The 22,928-nt window shown below is 42.5% G+C and overlaps 1 protein-coding gene across 18 annotated transcripts in view; it reads left to right on the forward strand.

Annotated features, from left to right (window-relative positions):
* MBNL1 (muscleblind like splicing regulator 1) overlaps positions 1 to 22,928 on the forward strand; it is a 243,927-nt gene that overhangs the window by 82,275 nt on the left and 138,724 nt on the right. Inside the window, exon 1 of one of the 18 annotated variants that reach the window (XM_053307254.1) lies at positions 11,996 to 12,327. The exons of the other annotated variants lie outside the window; for them this stretch is intronic. Coding sequence (XP_053163229.1) covers positions 12,268 to 12,327 — 60 coding nt within the window. The 5' untranslated portion in view covers positions 11,996 to 12,267. Of the gene's footprint in view, positions 1 to 11,995; positions 12,328 to 22,928 lie in introns of those variants that run through there. 18 annotated transcript variants of the gene reach the window in all.

The raw sequence follows: 22,928 nt of genomic DNA on the forward strand, positions 1-22,928 counted from the left end.
AGCCTCGATCCTGGCACTTCACACGAGCAGCTGTACCCAGGTAGGGCTGCCCAAGCCACGGTAGGGCTGCTCATGTGAACAGCCTCATTCTGTCACTGGACCGATAGGCGCAGCCTGTCACAGTAGCAGTGGCTGTGACTGAGTGCATAGCATGGTAGCCAGTTTTCAAATGTGAATGACTTGGCTGCTGCTATTGACATTATCCCAGTAACTGTTATGGCATAGGAGCTAATTCAGGCTACAACTATGGTTTGTGAGTTACAATCTGATAGTGAAAAACTAATGTATGCTTTAACGGAACAGTACAATATACATATCATGCCTCGCATTTATTTCAATGAGTATAGAAATTTCAGATCTTTTTTCTAGCTAGAGTGTTAGCATTGAGTCCAAAGTAAATATTATGCTGTTGGTTAATGATCTCCTGGAATAAAGAACATAAGAAGAGTCCTGATAGATAAGACCACAGGTACATCTAATCCAGCACCCTTTTTCTCATGGTGGCCAACCAGATGCCTCTGGGAAGCCTGCAAGTGCAGTTTGAACCCGTTAACTCTCCCCCACTGATGTTCCCCGACAACTGATGTTCCATGGTATACTGCAGGGTTTCTCAACGTGTGGGTCCCCAGATGTTATTGGACTTCAACTCCCATAATCCCCAGCCCCAGTGGCCTTTGGTTGAGAATTATGGGAGTTGAAGTCTAATTACATCTGGGGACCCACATGTTGAGAAACCCTGGTATACTGCCTTCATACGTAGATATTCTAACTAGTCTCCTGAAATAAAGTTTGCTATCTCTGGTGGCTCTCTTTACAAATCTAAATGGAATGCTTCCCATCTAGAATACTTCTGAGGTGGTCCAAAGCCACTCCTTTTCCTGAACTGCTTTATGATATGAGCAGGTTGTTTTAGATGGCAGCTTAGGAGCGGTATTTTGGAAGGAAATATGAATATTTAATTGAATCATTTCTATCCATTTTTGTTGTGGGCAGATTCTAAAGATATCAAAATGTGCCCTTGGTGAGCATCAACAGTTTTTTTGTTTTGGCAGTTGGATGCTGCTTTCTTTCTTGGTGGTTTATTTTCCACCCTGTTACAACCCCTCTTCCCCACATCAAAAATATTTACTTGTACTTCATGCATTATGACTTTCCTCCAAGAAAAGATTTTCATTGACAATGATCATGTTGTGCATTTATCTATATGATTACATGTGCCATGCATATCCACTGAGATGATGGATACATCAAAATGGTGATCAAGACTGGTGAACACAACGAATGGCATTCAGACTAAGTTAACCAATAGTATTACTGTGGAGTTACTCTAAAGGGGTACTTAATTTCAATAAGACTTCTCTCAAGTAATTTAATCAGGATGTCAGGCAGTGGTCTGATTTTGGTGTATCCGATCATACATACCCAGACATTTGGACCATTTTAACTGTCACATGCCTTGGGAAAGACAGCAAGGTATATGTAAACCTCTCTCTGAGAGCGAGAGTGAGAGAGCGGGAGCGCTATATAGTAGTTGGAGAAACAAATACTGGGAGAGATTTTACAGCTCATGTTAAGGAGATGGTCCAACTAATTTGTTAAATGAAACACACATGGAGGCTCTTTTCATGACCAGCCTAACCCAGCCTGAGGCAGCCCAGCCTGGATTAGGTTGGTTGTGAGAAGCAGCAGGAGCCTTGCTGATCCTTCCGCTTCCTGCCTGCTTAAGCCTTCTAAATAACCTGGCTATTAGCCGATGTTAAGGTGCACTTGCATTCTTAGCCTGGCTACGGGAACCAGGGTATCATCTGTCTCCTCGAGACAAAGAGACAGGTGCCTAGAGTGCCTGTCTGATGGGGAAATCCCATCATCCCATGGTGCATTGTGGGATATGGGCAGCTGGTACAATAGCTCCGGCCAGCGATCCCTTTCCGTTTCTTTGTGGAGCACAGAACATGTGGGTGCATGGGAGGTGTACTGAAGATGGTTGTCTGGAGGGAAGGTCATTTGAAAGCTGCCTTCCCCCTGCACCCTCCCTGCCCATTCCTGGCGATTGTGAGAATTGCCTCATGGGCTGAGAAATTATCATCTCCATTACAATGAAATTAAGAAGATTGTTGATTTTCAGGATTTCATATTCTAGTTATTGTCCATCCCAGGATCTTTTGTGCCATCAGACTTGAGTCCTGTCATAAATCACCCAATTTCTTTCTTTTAGTGGTAGCAATTAAAAACCATAGTGGCTCTAGTAGTAAATCTAAATTTGGAAGCACTTTGGATTGGTTCACAGTAGGGATTAAATGTGCAGCACTTCTGTATTTAGGGGCATTAAGGACAATAATTAAATAACTAGTTGACAAATGCTAATCAGGTCAATGCCAAACTCTATTTTATGTTATTTTAGCTGAATCCCAAAGCAGTAACTTCAGAGCTTGTGCCAGTGATGTTAAAGGGAAATTATGGGAGTAACTGGTTGGAGGATTAGGGTATTTATAAGCATGTATGTTTATTTGTTGTGAAAAAATCCTATCCTGCTTTTCTCCTGAGCAGTCATGATGGCTAACAGGCAATGCATTACCGACTATGCATGAAGAGCTCAGCAAAACAGGGAATCTTGCAATTATGGCAAAAACTACTGGGTGATGGCAAGTGACAGATGAAGGCTTTTAGAATGGTCTCTCTTTATAGGTTTAATGTATGTATGTATGTATTCATTTATTTATTACTAGATTTGATGACTTAATTAGAGGTGTTTTCTTTTTTTGTCATGATTATTGATGAGTTTTGGTACTGTGTTTTTATATATCATGTTGAAATAATACTACAAAAATTAGCTGTATGCAATAATAAATCAGTAAGAATATGAAACTACACAATCATCTAAAAGTTAAATGTGCAGTAAAGCAATACATGCACATATAATAAGTCAACTAAAAGCCTTTCTACATTGGAAAGTTTTATAGCACCTTCTAAAAATTTGCAGTGTAGGTTTCTGTCAAATTCTGGGAACAGGAATATATTATTCATTTCACTGTAAATCTTTATAGAATATGAGCATGTGAATGGCAGCTTTTCAACATACCCCACATTTTCTAGAAGATTGATTATTACTTCCAACATCTGAAATAGAGACCAAGGAATCTTGCATATTGTTTGTGATCTACCTAAAGCCCTGGTCTGTGATCTGAAAGTCATGCATGCACCCTTATCCTGTAATGCCAGTTGAATTGCTTGAACCTTGACTTCTTACGCAGAAGATCCCTACACATTATTTATTAGCCCAGAGACTCTTAATGGAAACCACTGTTCTCTGGTTTACATTGGACTGAATAACTATCCCCCGCCCCCGACCCTGGACATTATGAGGTTGTTCTCACAACCAGCTCTACCTGGGCTAGTGCAGCACTACCCAGGCAGAGCTGGTTGTGAGAAGCACTGGGATCGGGACTGATCCTGGTGCTCCTCTGCCAGGTAGCTTGGGATTTCTGCCTGGACTAAAAGTACCAGCAGCCCAAGCATAGAGCGTCCAGCAGCAGCGAAATCCCCCAATCCACCACAAGGGTTTTGCCACTTTAATCTTCCCCAGGAATCTTATATGGAAAGAGTGGTTTGTCCAACATCAAAATAAAGTGGATGGTGGCAGGCTACTGTGAACCCCTTACAGATAAAGATTCAACTCCAGGGAATTATGCCCCCCCCCGACAAATACAACAAATGTGTTTATTGGAGTTGGTGTGGTGTAGTAGCTAAGACTGAGCTGAAAATGAGGAAGTCCATGATTAAAACCTCATCTCTGCCATGAACCCACTTCATAGTCATAGGCAAACTAATAACTTGCCATATAGGATTTTTGCAAGTCTTCAATAAGAAGTGTTTTGAACACTGAAAGTGCTATTCAAAAGCTAAGTATCAGAACTGTCCATGGGTTGGGCAGCTGCCTACGGCCTTGAGGAGCGCCCACTGTGATCACCTCCATGCCATCCATCTTATTTATTTGTTATTTCTCTGTGTAAACCGCCTTGAGCCATTTTTGGAAGGGCAGTATAGAAATCAAATAGATAGATAGATAGATAGATAGATAGATAGATAGATAGATAGATAGATAGCCTTTTTGTAGTGGTGCAAGAACAACTTTCTTGAGGCCTCCCTGAAAGTTTGCTGAAGGCCCCTGCTAAGTGTTGTTAGTATCTTCACAGGCACACAAAGGGCATGATACACAAAATTGTACCATTATGCACACTCACACAAGCAAGTATCTGCACAAATATATCCCCCCCCCCACACTTTATGCTTATATATTTCGTCCATAACATGTACACAGGAGTTGTAGTGTTCCTTCAGTGCAGTGCACTTTGGAATAAGTAGAAAGCTGTGTTTTTTCTACACAGTGTGCATCATATTCCTCCTTTGGGAAACCCTCTTGACCAATAGCCGACTCCAGATATGTGGAACATGAAAATATAGGCAAACCTTAGTGGAGTGGGGCCAACTAAATGGTGCTGCAAAGGTAAGATGGAGTTACACAATGAACCTGCCTTTATCTTGAAGGTCTTGTTTGGTTCTCTTTTTCCTTGGGCTGACTATTCATGTATCCCATTAATAGCAGATGTGAGTATGTGATTTGAAGCACATGGGATAAAGTCCACTTTCCTACATGGGAACCTGTCTGGCAGTTCAAGGGTAGGGATGTGCGAATCGATTCGGATACAAATCGATTTCTACCCGAATCTAGCTGATTTGGGTGATTCGGAGACAAAACGAATCACCCCTGTGGTCCATTGGCTAGATTCGGGTACAAATCGAATCGCGGTTGATTCGATTCAAATCGATTTGGGGTTCGGATCTGTCCTATTAATTTCCTCAGATTTCCAGCTTTCATTTAAAAAAGAAAGCTAAGCTCTAGCCTTTATAGAAGTTGAGTTATGGAGCAAAATGTGTGGTCACAAATCAGCCCTTTGTCCAATTCCTCTGCAATTTGGGTGGTAGCCTCCACCCATTAGGCACTTAACTTAAACTGAGTAGTACCTCACTACCTTGTGGGTGGGAGTGGGGTGTAGTTGGCACATGGCAGTTGACAATTGGCACTGTCTAAAAGACAGTCAAAATGAATAGAAGAAATGAAGGTGTGTAATGAATCCTCATAAGGATTCATTGAGTGAAAGTTATTATACACCAAAGAATCCGAACACTTAAAAAATAGTGACCACACATTTTGCTCCATAACTCCACTTCTATAAGGGCTAGAGCTTAGCTTTTTTTAAAAAATGAAAGCTGGGAATCTGGGGAAATTAATGGGACAGATCCAAAACCCAAATCAATTCGATTCAGATCAGCCGCGATTCAGATCCGAATCGAATTTGGGGTGATTCGGATGGGTCAGATTCGGATCCAAATTGAATCAGGGTTGTTTCGATTCGGTTACAAATCGAAACACAGAAAATCTGAATTGCACACCCCTATTCAAGGGCCGGTGAGTGCAGAGATGAGTGGCACCTTTAAAAGGAAATAAGTACCAGCGTTTTACCAGCGTTACTGCCACTCCAGGCAGTTTCCTGCTTTGGTGGTGTTCCCCCCAGCTTTCTGTGTGTGGAGGAAAGGTGAGTGCTGCTGCTGCGCTGCCACCATGTGTGGGCTGCTGCAGGGAGCATGAAGCTTCCTGGAGTGGCTGTAATGCTGGTAAGGATGTGCTTATTTCCTTTTAAAGGTGCCGCTCGCTGCTCCCCCGGCACCAGCCTCACCGGCCCTCAAACTGCTGGACTGGTTCATGGTTGGGCCGAACCAGGCCGAATCGGGTTGCAGGACTGTGGGTCAGTCTGAATTTGGACCAACCGGCGGTCCATGGTCCGTGCACACCCCTACATCGCAGTAGTCCCTGTGCCCTTGAGGGTGGGAGATTCACCAGAGCAGGATGGTACTGAATGTGGAGGGCTGCAGGGGGAAGAGAGGATTGGCAAAAATATATACTCTTACTTGCATGAATTCATGTACATCTTTGGATCCTACCTCTTGTCTGATGAGTAATGCACAGTAGCAAGTATTATTACAGAGCAGTCACTAGCCTGGATAAAAGCTGCACAATTTTTCAACACATTGCAACTGTATTATCCACAGTAGTAAAAATAAAATGCCATTAGTTAAATGGTTTATATTTATTTCTTTTGAAGGTTTTGAATGTTCCTTAATTCCTTCTACATTCTTAGTCACTCATATTGTTGAAATATTTCTGACTCTCCCTTTTACCAAAGAAGGTTAAATTTTTAACATATTAGCTCATCTTCCATCATATTCTTTTTCCTGTTGCCTGTTTTCTGTTGCCATCCTGCCTTCTAGTGTTAACTGCTTCTATGCATGTTTTGCCTTAATGAGCACTGTGATTTTTGCATCATTAAAGACTAGTGCTCAAATCCTGTATACAGTTTGCCCTCCTACCAGTGCATCCACTGGCTAGAATCCAAAGCATAGCACACGAACTCCAAATGCTCAATGGGTTTCTCTGTCCCCACATCTTCCTTGTGCAGCACCATACTCCACAGGGTGGTCCAGTGGGCTATAGGGCTACAGTGAGGATCCAGCTTCAGCTGGAAACAAAAATTGGCAAATTCTCCTGTGGAAGTGTTCTCTGCTCATACATGAGGATCTGTCAGTCCTGGACCTTTTTATTTTAATCCCTTCCAACTGTACTGTACCATTTTGGGGGAAAGAAATATAGAGGATGATGCCCATGCAGGGGTTTCAACTTCTGTGAATACTAGTACACCTAGAGTGTTTTCTGGTATATGCTGTAGATTTTGTTTATTAAACCCTCTTCCATTTCAGTGGCTCAAAAGATAGTATTTACATTCATTTAGAAATTATATTACATTGGAAGACTATCCTCTCTCTGTCTGTGGAAACTGGAGGAAATGAGTTTATTATTATATCTGATTAATCTTTGGAAAGAGGTTCTCAATTTTGATTATTATCATTATTAAAGTGTGTGAGGCTGGCATTTTGCATCTGCTGTAGGTAGAAGCTCATTCCCCAGTTCTTCCTTAATCATTATCCCACTTAGTTCCTGGCTAATTGAAACTTTCTTAATTAAGCTGTATTTCAATTAACACTTCGGGTTCTTTCAAAATCTCCATTGAACTTTCCTAAGTGCTTGCTGATACGGCTTATGTCTTTTAGAAAGCTATGAAAGAAAATATGTAGAAAAATAAAGATATGAATGAGTGAATTAACACATTTCATTTTTAAATTTTTTTCTATGTTTTTTATTAGTTTGAAAAACAAAATAAAACATTGTACTATGTTAGTAGTTAGTGGCAATCCACCAGGTCAATCTGCAATTTTGTTTATTTTTCAGATAGCATTCAGTCTTCAAGAACATACTTCCACCAATTTTGTGTATAGGCTTTAAATACTGCGGTTTCGTTTTCCATGCCAGCCGAATTCCCATTTTGGCTTAACTCAGTGAACATCTCATTTAGTTCATGCCTCTTTTTAAGCACTTGGGCATCAAGTCCGTCATTCCTGTTTAAAGTACAGTGGTCTCCCTTCCTACTTCTGTTTCACAAAAACACACTCTTATTTTTTTGTTTCTTCCAGAACTGACTAAGCTTCCTGTTATTCCACTCTGTCAGTTTTTCCCCAATATTCTTTTCATGTTAAGTTGAAATTTGTTTGCCAGCAGCTTCCTTCAGAGTTTTCCTACTCTTTCTCCTTTGTATTTCTGAAAACCCTTTTCGTCAGTTAATTTTTATTAGTAGCAGACTCTGTGTCCACCCATGTGTGATTTAGTTGAAGTAATTTCTCTGTGTTCTCAGCTGAAACATTTTTTCCTATAAATTCACTCTGCCAAAGAAGTATTGAGGAAAACTTAAATGTCCAGTCTCCTGTAGCGATTATTAAACTTTGAAAGTTAATACCTCATATATATCATTTTCACAGTGTTTTATATACTCTTTCTATTTGTGTATCATGCAGAATGGCTCCAGTGGGAAAACGGGATAAAATCAGAACTCCTGCAAACCCATCTGGAGAATGTCCTCATTGCATTCTCCTAACTTGCTAAGAGCAAGCACATGTGTTCCAAACATGACTACAGCCCTGTTTTAGGCTTTGAGCCCTTTCTCACAAGCAATGCGAAAGGGATACCCATTTTGTGGGGAGGAAGCCCAAAAGCACTTACTTCCCCACAGACGATCAAGCTGTGGCTCTGCGCCATGGCGACACATGAGGAGACCCCCGCTGGGAGGCTGCAAGTAGCCTCCCAGGTTCGGAGGTCTCTCCAGGATGCCCTGCATGCTCACGTGTGGCATCCTGGAACTTCCGGGGGCTGCATGGCTCCCGATCCCTGCCACTCCTTTCGGCTCCATGACAGAGCTGGCAGTCATGGGGGTGACCAATCTGGCTGCCCAGCTACGAGCGGCTGCTTATCTGTGGAGAGAGCGGGCTAAGCCCGCTCTCCCCGCAGATCCCCCTCAGGTGCTTCACACTGAACGTATGAAGCGCCTCACAGTGTTCTCTCTCAGAGGGAGAATATTTCCTTGTGTATGTTTATCTCTGCAGACGAATGCTGTATCCGTAGAATGCTATGGGGCTATGGTGGCCCTTCTATGAAGCATGGTGAGGTGCTTGCCCCAGGCAGCAGATTATCGGGGCACCAACAACTCAACAAGTTGTCCTTCTGCCACCATTTTTTTCAAAAGAAGGGTAAAAGGAACAGAGGTTGCACACTGTGCCTCAGGCACACACACACACACACACACACACACACACACACACACACACACACACACACACCATGAGCCACCACTGTACGGAGTACATAAGCACAGAGGGCAGGGCTTGAAAATGTGCTCCCATGGGCGCTCTACCTAGGCACAGCATTCACAGACTGAGATGCCTAAAGAGTGCTCACTGCTTGTATAGCTTAGCAGTATCATAGTTGCAGTGTGATGCTAAAGCCTGGGTGATGCTAATGCTGTCTCCCTGAAACACATGACTTGCAAAAGAGCCAGCCTCAGGAATGCTTGCTCTCTTCCTCTCCTCTCTCCAACAGGAGTTCCTCTCTCCCTTCCCTTGTCAGCTGTATGTGTGACCTGCACTTAGTCCTGCCCTGAAGGTAACCTTGGTAAATATTAACCAGGATTAGGGGTATGCAGAACCAGTTCATGATCAAACCGGACTGCTGCGAACTGGTCCGAACTGATTTGGGCTGGTTCATTGAACCAACCAGCCCAGCAGATTGGTTTCACACACCCACAGTTTGATCCAAATTTGGTTCAATTCAGACCAAACTGCACCAATCATGCACACCCCTAACCAAGATTGCTGTCTTAACCAGGATTTGAAGCCAGGGTTAAAGCAGTGTTGTAAATGCTGGTTAAGAGGGAGCAGAATAATGTCTGTACCAGTCCTAACACCAGTTGCACTGGTAATTTGTGAGTTTGGGGGGAAATGGGTGCCAGTGCAAAGTTCTTTGCAAGGCAATGGAAATGAAGGGCTTAATGGACCAGCAGAACAGTGCACAAATAGCCAGAACCACATGTGTAGAAGGAGCTGCTGGATGTGCCTGCTCCAATCTCCTGCATATGGTGAAGGCCTTTCCACGTGTAGAACTTTAATTCCATACATAGGAACCCCTTATTAGGTTGGAATGAGTTAGACTATTGCTGTAGGTGTCAAAATACTAATGATTCCGAGTTTGTAATATGTTCTGCTATCTTTGGCAGTATGGACATTTCCAGGTAGTTATTTTTTATTATCGAATCTTTATATCAACCAGCTGTTTCTCAAAATGTCCTGATGACCAGCATGGGCTCACTACTTCCAGCCTGGCATCTAATGTATTTTTCTATGTTTTCATGTGAATGATGTGTGTGTAAATCACCAGGACTGGCTTGCTCTATATGCCTGAGTCCTAGCGACCTACATCTTCCTAAAATGTTGGCCAGTTGGGATCAGCAGGTGGCCCATTTCTTCATAATACATATGCCCTCTCAGACAAGCACTATCTAACCAACTACATTTAGCAGTGCAGACCAGAGTATAATATAACATCGGCGTAAACAAGTTATTTCTGTGTACTAAGGATGACCATGCATAAATGACTCATGGCTCTGCTTTGATACTTCTGACTTAAGCAGTCATTCCCAAGGCTTAAAAATAACTTAGGTTTTTAAAGCACACGGTGCTGAGTACTATGTATGCATTACAAGATAGGGTTCACTACCCTTTGACTTATTTATGTCTTACTAACTGGATTGACATATTTAACATGCGTAGTCCCAAAATTCTACTGTTTGGAAGCATTGTATAGCCTTCATTAGGCAGGGGTGCAGAGGGAAAGCTTGAACAACTCCTTTCTTATGTATTTTTGTGGAGAGAGGAAACATGCTTTTGCAAGGAGAAAAAAATGAAGATATGGGTTCTTAGGTTGAGTGGGTGGGTAGTTCAGTAAAACGAAGGGCACAGAATCCCTCCAGTGGTTGTTGCTAGCAACAACAAAGGTAAACACCTTATGCTTCTTTTCAGATTGTGAGCCCTTTGGGGACAGGGAACCATCTTCTTAATTTTTAAATTGTTCTGCATGAACCATGTGAGAACATTTGTTGAAAAGCTGTATGCAAATATTTATCATTGCTGTGGAGGGAACTCCCCAGATGCTTAGGGAAGGATCTGCACCCATGTCTGTAGGCTTTATGTATCTATGTATGCAGTACATGGTTACCATGCCCACAGGAGCATGTCAGCAGGCCTGGCTGTTGTGCTGACCTGTTCTTTAGCTCCACACCTGTAGCCCACAAGCTCAGTGCTTATCTGTGGAAACAACACCACACCTAGGGAGAGATGTTCCCTGTGATCAGGACCTCAGGGCACTTCACTATTCCTGATCATGGAGAAGAGACCTCCCAGGCTACAGCATTTACACTCATGGATAGTGGAGAGGGGTATGTAGTGTGTTGGCATGGGGAGTGGGTATTGCTGTGTTCCTGTGGTCATTGTAATTCTGTAGCACATGCGGTTGCATAATCTTTTACTGTTAGATTGGTCCCAATGTCCACATTCCCCTTCTTCTAATATGTAAACATACTTTTAAAGTTGCAAATGTTATGTAAAACGGGGTTGGATCTAGAGAAGCAAGCAGAGTTTCACTTGCACAACAGTTCTTCTTATCCCTTCCCCCTCCCTTCCCTTGGAGGGCCCTCTTGAATTGTGTGGGATGGAGTGCAGAAGGCTGCAATGGAAGGGCGGAAACTGATAAAAATGGGGGTGTTCCTTGTAGGTGTGGAAGTGCCTTTCTGCCTGCAAAGGATATCTTTGGATCCCACCCATGATGATGACTTATAATAAAGTATAGGATGCATAACTTATAGAATTACATTTATAGCAAATAAGTATTTGAGAATATTCAAGAGGGAAAGAGGGTAAAGCAAAAGACAGAGGGGGGAAATTAGAAAAGCTGAGGTGAAGTCTGTTCCCTTAAAAATAGTTGCCCCAGATTCTTTTCTGTAAGTCTTTGAAGCAATAGTGTTGGCCCAATTTATATATTATGTGGGCCAGAGGGAAAAAACCATTTACTGAAGCAAGCACTGAACATTTCAAAGCACTTTCCATGTGTTCCCTTATCGTGTTAGCATGCCAAGAATACATCTGCCGAGACCATTGATCACTGTCTGCTAATATGATCCTAAGCATTTGGTGTGCAGTTGGTATGCATTGGGTTCATCTCCTGGGGAGGAGAAGGGAGATGAACCCAATGTTCCCAACCATGACACAGATAAATAGGGCAAATACTATGTTAAATACGTTAAAGTCAACATATTTTAGCTAGGTGAAAGATGCGAAGATGCAGAATATAACATGAACTAGTATCAGAAGAGTGCTTCATCAGAATTAGTCATCAAGAAAGCCCCAAAAGATTTCCAAAGGCTTTTGTCCCTAAAAAGGAGGATACTTGGAAATCCCATCACATTTCAAAACATGCACCTTTGTATAAGAGTTTTTAAGCAATACAGAACACAGAGATAGACAGTGGGCTTCTACCGAAACCCTTCACACTGAAGCGGTTTGTCATTAGTTACCTGTAACAAGCAACAATTTGTTAAACCCTAAGAAACAAACAGCTTGTCTCAGTGTACATAGGAACCAGAATGCTTTCATACAAGGAGCCCCCCGCCCCCAGAGCCTGCTCTCACTGCTGCTATTGCTGCTTCCCTTTTGACGGGCAAGGCAAAACTGCTGACCCAGCATCCTTTGCAGTTGGCTATAGAAGACAGTCAAGACATGAGTTACAGCTATCTTTTGGATTTTTACCAGAGCATCAGCCTTGTTCTTTCATCCAAGGTAAGGAATTAAGATAATCAATAAATATGTTTGATTGAAAGGACTTAAATAAGCCATAGGTTAAGGGAATATTAAGTGCTGAATTATCTTGAACTTCTTTTTATATATTAATCACTAACACATTTCAAGTCATAACCACATCAGCAAGGTCTCTATATTTTATGGATTTATTTAATGTTGATGTTTTGTTTAATTTGATATGTGGATTAAAGTTGGGTGTTCTGTCTTCATAAGCTGCCTTAGGCATTTCTCTGCAAAGGTTCTGTATGCATACAATGAGTAAAAAAAACCCACACACCACACAACAACTTAATGTATGACCTTGTCTTGATTCTCAAGCAAGAAGGAGATTCTGATATAGGGTCTCCCCCACCCACCCCCACATAGACTTAGGCAATTTCGTTCATCAGCTTTAGTTGATTGTAAGCATTTAGAATGATTTTAAGCATTCATGAGCAGCTTACAATAATTTCTCATCCTGGATTTTTGTCTTATTTCTTAATGGAACACATTTTGGTGTCATAGGGCCAGGCTGCAATGAATGCTGCCTTTGAATGCGACCATGAATACTTTATTTCTTCTCCAGCAGAGTCATGTCGATTGGTTTACCTGAGAATCAAGGGTTTATTTTTATATATTTTATGTATGTATTAGATTTCTATCCCACCCTTCCTCCAAGGAGCTCAGGGTGGCCTGCATGCTTTTATCTTCCCTGTGAAGTTGGTTAACCTGAGAGATGTTGCGACTGGCTCAAGCTCACCCAGTGGTCTTTTTGACTTTTGAGGGATTTGAACTCAGGTCTCTTCTAGCCCTAGGAGGTCCTAGTCAGATACTTTAACCACAACATCATGCTGGTCCTCACTGTTGGAACAACTAAGAACTATAAATATTTGGGATAATCTTAACACATTAGCAATTGCTTCCCTTCTTGTTTGTGCAGTGAGATTCTGGAGTGCCTTGCATGCAGTGCCTTCACACTGTTGGTGAGGATGTCAGTCACTATGTCAGAATGTTGGTCCATCTAGCGGCTTCTAGCCTAATATTGAGGCTTTCCACACAAGCAGCATGGAGAGCCTAACCAGGCACTGCAGGGAGAGCAGGCTTCTCCCTGCACATAAGCAGAAGGCTGTCCCCGAGCGGCCAAAACGGCCGCCCACACAATTACCGGCTTCGTCACGGATTGGGGGCCGCCCAGCCCCTGGAAGTCCCAGGATGCCCCGTGTGAGTGCACAGGGCATTATGGGGAGACCCCCAAGGCTGGGAGGCTTTTCGGAGCCTCCTGGTCAGGAGTCCCTTCGTGAGTAGCCGCGGCACGGAGTCGCAGCATGGTGTCTCATGACAGGAAAAACCAAGTTAACAGAGCGCTCTCTTCATTAACCTGGTTTAAGGGGAGGGGTATTTTTGAAGGTTTTCTGCCAGGAGCTGCGCAGCTTCTGCGTGGTCATGAGAATAGCCTCGTTGTCTACTCAGGCTGGTAGCAGCACTCAAAGATCTTAGGCAGGATTCTTTCTCATCATCTCAGGCCCTGCTCATGGCCCCGGCACTAACAGAGATCTGGTTGATTTGGTGGGGACTAGAGACAGGGACTTTTCAGTTATGGCCCCTTTGGCTTTTGGCCCCTCCCTGAAGAGCTTCACCATGTTCCTTCACTCAATGTTTTTTTAAAAAAACAATTGAAAACATCTTTTAAAGTGGCTTTTTAATGTTTCAACTGCTGCTATATCTTGTAGGTTCTTTAGTTTTTATAAAATAACTTGTAATTTGAATTTTTTAAAAATGTAATTTTAAATGTGCTTTTAGCCTGGCCTTTTAACTTCTTTAACTTAAATTTGGTTAACTTTATTAGTCTTTTTTTACATTGTATCTTTTTATTAATGTTGTGAGCCGCCCTGAGCAGTAGTATACTGGAGGGGCGTGGTATAAATATTTTAAATAAATACTACCAGATATCCCTTTTGAAAAAATACTAGTGATATCAGAGTGGCGGAGTGGTTAGAGTGTAGGGCTAGGACCAGGGAGACTCGAGTTCAAATCCCCTTTCTGTCATGAAACTCACTGGATGACTCTGGGCCAGTCACAGCATTCTCAGCCTCACCTACCTCACAGGATTGTTGTGAGGATAAACATCACTACGTATACCATTCTGGAATCCTTGGAGGAAGAGCAGGATGTACATTTAAAAATAAATAGATAAATAAATACTGGGATAAAAACCTGGGATCTTCCACTAAGTTAAGCTGTGGCCTCTTCCAAACTAAATTTTAAGAGTTACACCCTCCCTCACTCCCTAGGCTTTGAACAGGCAACAGGTTTGAGACCATGAAGCTACTGGCCCGGAGACTTTGGGTACTTCTTGTTCTGTGAGCTAGTAACATAAAGCATGTGCATATTGATATCCTTTAGCCACCAGTTCTGAAGCTGGAGATGCTCAGTAGTTAAAGGTGGTGTATGTAAGTCTTTGGGTACTTCCAGTCATCCATAAGAAGTGCTATGTGAGAAGCTTTCATGTAAGATCCAAACACAAGTTTACTCACCCTCCAAACACTAATATTGGCCTCTGGCTTCCTTCCTAGTGTGAATTCACACTGTGTTCAGATACTGAGCAGAGTCTTTGAGTTATCTTTGCAGCACCACTTGTCTGGGTCTTACTTTCCAAAAAACTCACCGTTCATCAGAAAAGTGTAATCAATTCTTCTCTGAAAGCAAGTGGGGGAAATCTACTGCAAAAATTGCAGGAGGACCCTGCTCTGTCTCTGAACACAGCATGCATTTGCACTAGAAAGAAGGATGGAAACCAACTCTAGTGTGTGTAAGGTGAATAAACCCATGCCTAGCTCTTGTGTGAAAGCTTGTCATATAGTGCTGTAAGGACCCATTGACATACAGACTCATTTATGTTCTTCCATTGCGATCTGATCAGACAAGCTTTGCAGATTTTTGAGGCACTACAAAAACCTGCAAAAATGGGTTGGGTGGGCACACCAAGGGGAACGTTGACTTTATCACCTTTAACTCTTTGGGAAAGACGGGGAAGTCACTATCATCTATCTCCAGCCTTATTTCATTAAAATTAGAAAGAGGTAGTCAGAATCCCGTTTAAGGCTTCTGTTGACATTGTTGCACTGAAGCATGTTGTAGCAAACCCCGCGGCTGGGATGCATTTATTTAAACATTTCATTTCAGGGTTTCTTAACCTTGGGCCCCCAGATGTTGTTGGACTACAACTCCCATCATCCTCAGCCACAAAGGCCATGTCTGGGGATGATGGGAATTGTAGTCCAACAACATCTGGGGGCCCAAGGTTAAGAAACCCTGTTTTACTTCCTTGTCCAGTTTTTCCTCATATGTTCACTATGCATATTCCAATGCTTTTCAATGAATACATTGGAGTGCATATTTACAACATATTTCTTACGGCTAGGCAGTAGTAAATGACCGTTTGTGTTTGTAAAGAACTTTCACAAAACCTTACGTGGTGGGGAGAGCTCCTAGTAGCCACAGACAATCAGAACCTCTGTTTGAGTCACCAAACCCAGCACACATATGAGCAAGGACTTTGCTGAAATTGGGAGCTGGGCCACTAGAAAGTTTTCTGAGGGTGGAGGAAGCCTTCCCAGCATGCTTTGTGCTGTTAGTAGACTGACAGGCCTCATTATTTCAGCAGCTGTCCTCTGATTGGCCATGAAGGGGCAGGCGGGGACCTAGCTCTGCTGAAGTATCTGCAAACGTAGGGTCATAGTGTGTGCTTTGCAGAATGGCAATTCACTGGCGGCCGCTCCTGTAGCCACAGCTATCGGTTGTTTCCCTAGCTGCTAGTTCAAAGATAAATGTATCCACATGGACAAAACAGCAAGATAGGAGAACTCTGTTTTCCTCCTACCTGGATTAAGAGCAGGGTACAAAGGCTGGGCTGTTTTGAGCAACCTGGGTTAGAGGGGTATCTGTGTATTCACACACACATGTAAACCAGGGTTCAAGGCTTCCTGCCTTGATGTTGACAGTCATGTGAATAGGCCTATTGTCATTTGCATGTATGTACAGACAGACTGTGATGATAATATGACTGCTCTTAAGAACATTTTTGTTATCTGATGATATCCCAAGGACCACAAGTAGGAACAGAAGTAGTTGACTGTTTGGAACTAGCTTCTGTCAGTTGCTGGGAGAACTGGGAAAAGGAAGCAGAATAAAAACATTTAAGAACATAAGAACAGCCCTGCTGGATCAGGCCCAAGGCCTATCTAGTACAGCATCCCATTTCACACAGTGACCTAACAGATGCCTCTGAGAAGGCCACAGGCCAGAGGTGAGGGCATGCCCTCTCTCCTGCAGTTGCTCCCCTGCAACTGGTATTGAGCGGCATCATGCCTATGTGGATGGAGATGGCCTATAGCCACCAGACTAGTAGCCACTGATAGACCTGTCCTCCATGAAAGGAGGTATTTGGAGAGGTATTTACAGCTAGTGAATGGAAAGCAAACATAGCAGACAAATTGACCACTCTTATATATGACATTGAATCGATTCACTGACTTGTGGTGGTACTTGGATGACCATGGTATAGTTAGCTTTTAACAGAGTGTCAGCTATTACTTCATTATATATGGATTCCTTTTTGGTAGGAAATGAAATATCAGTCTGGGCATTTTTGCTTAGATTAATTGTGTAAGACAGATACTTTGCAGTTCTGAAACTATTCATTTTTCTAGGAGATCCTACGGTCAAAAGGCATTTGAGAATTATGGCTTAGTGACACCGTATAGATAGAGAAGAGAAACTGAGCCTTGTGTTTGCATCCTCTTTGCTCAGCAGTAGTTTAGATTGAGCCTGAGAAGGTAGGTACTTTCCATAGATTGAAACAAACAAAACATGTTCAGGGTCAGAGTCCATTAGCACAGGAACATAGGAAGCTCTTATCTTCTGAGCCAGACCATAGGTCCATCTATACAGACTGGCAGTGGCTTTTCCAATCTCTCTCAGCTCTGTCTTAGAGATGCCAGGGAGGGAACTTGGAACCTTCTGCATGCAAGCAGGCAGGTGCTCTTCTAGAGCGGCCCCATCCCCTAAGGGGAATATCTTACAGTGCTCACATGTAGCCTCCCATTCATATGCAACCAGGGTGGACCCTGCTTAGCTAAGGGGACAAGTCATGCTTGCTACCACAAGACCAGCTCTCCTCCCTCCTTTCCTTGCATTGGGTAATTTCTTTGGAGCAGTGGTTCCCAAAACATGCCATGACCAGGCTTTGTCAGTGAAGAAAGGGTGTGGAGACCAAACATCCACAAGTGCAAAAAGCGAAAATAAAGATAACCTATTGCAGCTCACAGTACACAGTGGCCTCAGACATTAAGGCTATTCACACTAGCTGCCCAGTCCAGGCTAGGGCAGCCCAGCCTGGGTTGGCCAGCTGGTGTGGAGCACTGGGATTTCTCCCGAGCCCGGTGCTTCTGCCCCTGCTAGCCCCACTTTTTGACCCGATGATTTACCAAGCTTAAACGAACCTGTGGTCCATGTAACCTTGGCAGGCGATCGTGTGAATGGTCGCCGCTTGGTCAAAAGGCTTCTGCCCAGCCTGCCACCACTTCTGGCAACAAGCCGGGGGGAAGGAGCAGCCAGGGGAGTTCCTGCCTTCCCCACAGCCCTCTTGAGTGACAGCCGGAGGTTGTGTGCATGACCTTATTCAGTTGTATGAGTGTACAGATGTCTGTAAACTTCTTAGTTTTTGTGTGAATGACTGTACCCGCGTTCATTTTAATGAGCAAGGTATAGGCCCCTCAAATGCATGGGGCAGCTAGGAAATGTACTACAGGATAAGACTATTCACATGAGCAGCTCCTGTGTTAGGCTGTTCATGTGGAGCACCGGGATCCCTCCCGATCCTACCCAGCTCAGTCCGACTTTCAACCCTGGCCTTTAGCTGGGTGTTCCCTTAACCCCGGCACTGGTGTCATATGGGTGCTCAAATTGCCAGCAGCCTGAGCACTCACAGAGTTGGACACCTAGAGTACCCAATTCCTGGGGAAATCCCCTAGGCACTATACTCATCATGCGGGATTTCCTGGGGAAACCCCTTATCACGGATGCCTTGTGTGAGTCCTGGAGGCCAGGAGTCTTTCCCCGGCCTCCCTGCTGCTGTGCTGCTCACCACAGTAGCGCTTGTTTGGGAAACCATTGCTGAAAAGCAGTATATAAATATTTGTTGTTGCTGTGTGGCACAGCGAGTGGGGTGGAGGTTCTGCTTGTGTGGGGGAAAGCGGGAGTGTTTTGCAATTCCTCCTTCCCTTTGCAGCACTCTGTGTTTCCTGGAAATGGGACCTTCACTGAGATATTTTTGGGTGGGACATAGGGTGACAGAAGGAAGGAAGGATTGCAAAAAGCACCCCTTACCCATGATGCAGACAAAATGTTAGGCTGCATGCTTGCCATTATTTTTGGATTTATCTTCGACCTTGGTTGCTAGGCTGAAAGATGGGGTAAAAGTGTTCTTATTGGGCCAAAAAGGCAAAGCAGTAGATTTTAGAACTTTCTGGACCTATATGTAGATAAAATAAATAAATACTTGAATATGATCAGTCACACCACAAGACTGTCATATAAAGTTTTGCTTCACTTGAGTGGCTGCTTATTTGGGGCAACAGCTAGATAAAGTCCAGCCCTTGTAATTAAGTCCATTTGATTTCAGCCCACACTTAAAAGAAGTAAATAAATTGAAACAAGCGAGACTTAATATCCTTGGCTGGATCATGTCCTAGGTTTTTAAAAAAACATTTCTGTTAAAATTCTAGGCTCCATTCAGCCAAACTTAAGCCATTTTTAATTTCATTGGTTTCAGTTGGATTATTCCTCTATTTTCTGCATAGAAAAATTAGAATACAAATTACTCATGTACAGTATTTGATTTTTTATCCCCCGAGAACACTGAAGAGATTGTAGCATCATCATGTTTGCATCAGTTCTTTTTATATTCTTAGGCAAAGAACATGTGAAAGTGCATGCTACTGTATCTAGGAAAAAAGTGGGCTAAATTCAGCATTATGGCCCAGTTAACTTTGTACTAGCAATGTGTTCACCCCTCCAAATGCTTGATGATCCTTTATTGCTTTGAAATGTGGCTGCATAATGTGAATTATAAAACTTGTGTCATTTTTACTGGGTGAACAGAAATGGGTTTAATGGAACTAAGCATGCTGCCATAAAAGTTTAAAGATGCTTTTGGTGTTGCTGAAAAATATGGGGCACAAATATGCTTTATTGCATGTTCAGTATAATAGCATACTTTCCATGCTTGTGCATCTATGAATGCTATTTACTTGGCTTTTTCCTACAGACACAGAAGCCCTGGTTTTTCTTCAACACTGATGTCTGAGACAGAGCCTGTGGGTCCCCTGATGTTCCATTTCCTACATAGTTGCTGCTTTCAATTTACTTTGGCAATATAGAGTGTGTGACTTATAGTTAGGTAGCAACCCTTGGTTGTTATTGAAGCAATATGTTTTCAGTTCAAAAAGTTGGCTTTATTGTAAAATTCCTAACAGATGTGCATTTTTAGACATCTGGGTGGTGTTTGTTTTACCAAAAAATAAACAGGGCCACAATCCAACAGAGTTAAGTGTGGTTCAAGCATCCTTAACTCTCTGTTGGATCATGGCCAGGTAGTTTCATTCTGGGGTTCAGCAATACAAGAATACAATGTTCTAATTACCCATGGGGGTGAAAAACCACATTAGAAATATAATAAATAAACTGGAATCCAAGGAGCTGCTTTTGGCAAAATCAGTGGATTGCATTGACCCACTGGATTTTTCCCCCTTTGAACAGCAGACCCCCAGGGCACATCACAAAACAGTAGAGAGAACTGTTGTTGAGAAACAGAAGCCCAAAGCCCTCTTGGGTGTGGGGAATTAGTTTGTGTCCTGGCTTAAATAAAGCAATCAATGAAAAGTGTAACAGTCTGTAGATTCTGACATGGTTGTGAAGTTATGCAGATGTTTGTGTTGTTTTATTTAAACAGATTTTATTTCCTCTATTGCCAAAATCCCTTGCAAACACCACTTTTCTTTCTAGGGTCAGTTGGGGATCAGTTCTTTCTTCTTCTTTTTTTATCGTGTGTGTGAATAAATATTTAATCCTGGCACCAGTTCTTCAAGTGGTATTCCAGTGAGAGTCAGTTTAGCATAGTGGCTAAGAGTGTCCGCTAAGGTGAGATGTCTCTGATTCCAATCTCACTTCAGCCATGAACTGATTAGGAGTCCTTAGACAAACCATTATTCTCTCAGCCACCTATTTGCTATAAGAACATAGGCATATTAATTTACAGATTAGGGCATTTGTAAGGATTTTTGGATAAAAGCCCAGTTCAAAGTATCTGGCAAACCATATTGGTTTTGGATTTTGAACTTAAAGTGCTCCAAGCCCACATAACTCTCCTCTCTCCCCCTTCTCACCTTCAGTAAGAGCAGTGACAGATTAATCCTAGTTAGTTACATCACAGCTCTTCATGTCATTTGAATCTGGGAGTTGTGGTTTAACTGTGATTTACAAACCAACTAGAAAGTGATTCCAGTTCAGTATCCTGGTTTGTAAGCCATGGTTAAACCAGCTCCTGAGTTCACACAACACACAGAGCTATGATTTAAGTAACCAGGATTACTTAATCACGTCTGAGTGCACAAAGGAAGAATGAAAGGGGAGGAGGGAGCACACAGCCTTGGAGTTCTGGAAATTCCCTTTCATGATCCAATTATCCATTATGTGTGTAAATGATGGTTGGTTGGATTGTTGGAACTGGGCCAATGTGTGTGAAGTACTTTGAATACTTGAAATGTACTACCTAAGTGCATTATTGTTGTTGGTAACAACAACAACAACAACAACAACAGCAACACTCTCTCTTTCAGTAACCCAGTGTATAGTCAGGTGTGGATACCAACTTCCAAGCCTTTTTCTTTCTAGGATCATAAACAGCTCTTGAGGAATGTTAGGTTATTATATTGCACGTCTGGAGAATGACAGCTTTTTGTATTATATTTAATAGGAATGATGGTACTTACATTCTCTCTGTTTTGCTGCTTCAGCATATTTGGAATAATTCCCTTAAAAGGCTACTGTGAGTTTCCAAAGATACTTTACCTCCACATCTGGGTTTCAGAATACTACTATTACTGCTTCTGCTGCTTCTGCTTCTGCAGCTGCTGCTACTGCTGCTGCTACTACTACTACTACTACTTATTAGTATTATTATTAACTGGGGATAAGTGTTTTTAAACTCTTATGCTATTTCAAGTTTGTAAATGACCTCAAATGTCCATTAAAAGTAGCATAGCAATATAAGCTAGATATTCGCTAGCTATTTCCAGCACATGATTAATCTTCCTGAAGATGCACCCTTGATGCATCTGATAGAAATGTGCATATAAAAGAATGGCTAACATCCAGAGCAAAAAAGCCACTTCCAGAGTGAGTAAATTTGCATTAGCACAAGAAGTTAACGTAGTTACGCTAAAAATGGAGATGTGTGCTCTTGCACAAATATCCTCATTAAAACAATTAAAACTGTGTGCCACTTTTGTACAACTGTGTGCCACTGTAACTGTTTGCCACTGTCGCACAACTGTTCAAGCACATGCATGCTGGTGGTAGCACAACACAAGTCTGGAGTGCAAACTGCAGACTTAGCAGAACTAGCAGGTGCAGTTTCTTGCTCTGTGCATTGGCCAGTGGATATATTCATGAGGGGAGAAGAGGTATGAAAGTTGGTTGGTGTCTTAGCAGTGGTGCTCAGCTGATGGTGTAGATAAAAGGGCTTGTGTGAATATGCAAGAGGGAGAGATCTAGGGGTGTATAAGTGATTCTGAGCTCAATTCTTTTTAAATCCAGCACTCCACTGAAATGGTATGAAATAGTCGCTTTTTAAAGACAAAATTTTAGCTGGACATAATGGCTGGTTCCAAAACCAGCGTTGTTTGAGGAGAGAGCAGTGCTGAAGTACAGTACAGTTGATGAGAGGTGCAATTAATGCGCTTGTCTTGTATTTACAACCCCATGGCATGAGGAAATAAGATCCGCAATAATGCACATATGTGGAACAATTTCAAACCGGGCTGTAATAGAAAGTGTCACCATATCAAAGCCCTAGTATTAGACTGTGGAAGCCCAGGGCTGGAACTGCTGTTATACAGCCCCGATAAAAGTGATCATTTTAGCCATTCCCTGTTGGTACATGTTAAATTGTACATTCTTTCCTCTCGGTGAGAGCCTGCCTTTTTGCAGAGAACAGTTGATCCTTCCAGCTGAGAAATGCCATCTGCATCCAGCAATACTGTGTTGTAACTGTTTGGATGAGAGGGATTTTTTGAGAGTGTAATGTATTCCTCTGTCAAATGCCCAACTAATTAACACAGTGTTTCAACACATGCTTTAGAGACAATTTCTGCGATACTTTAAAAAAGTAATTCAGGGTGTTCAGTCATTTTGTTTTAAAAACTGGGTATGGCAAACTGGTTGTGTGTATTGCCTGGCCACAAGCACAAATCACTGTCCCCACTGGACACAAGCAATTTGTGTTCCTGATGAGCCAATGCACATGGTCCATTTTTAGATAA

The sequence above is a fragment of the Hemicordylus capensis genome, chromosome 3, assembly GCF_027244095.1.
Source record: "Hemicordylus capensis ecotype Gifberg chromosome 3, rHemCap1.1.pri, whole genome shotgun sequence".
In the NCBI taxonomy this organism is placed as follows: Eukaryota; Metazoa; Chordata; class Lepidosauria; order Squamata; family Cordylidae; genus Hemicordylus; species Hemicordylus capensis.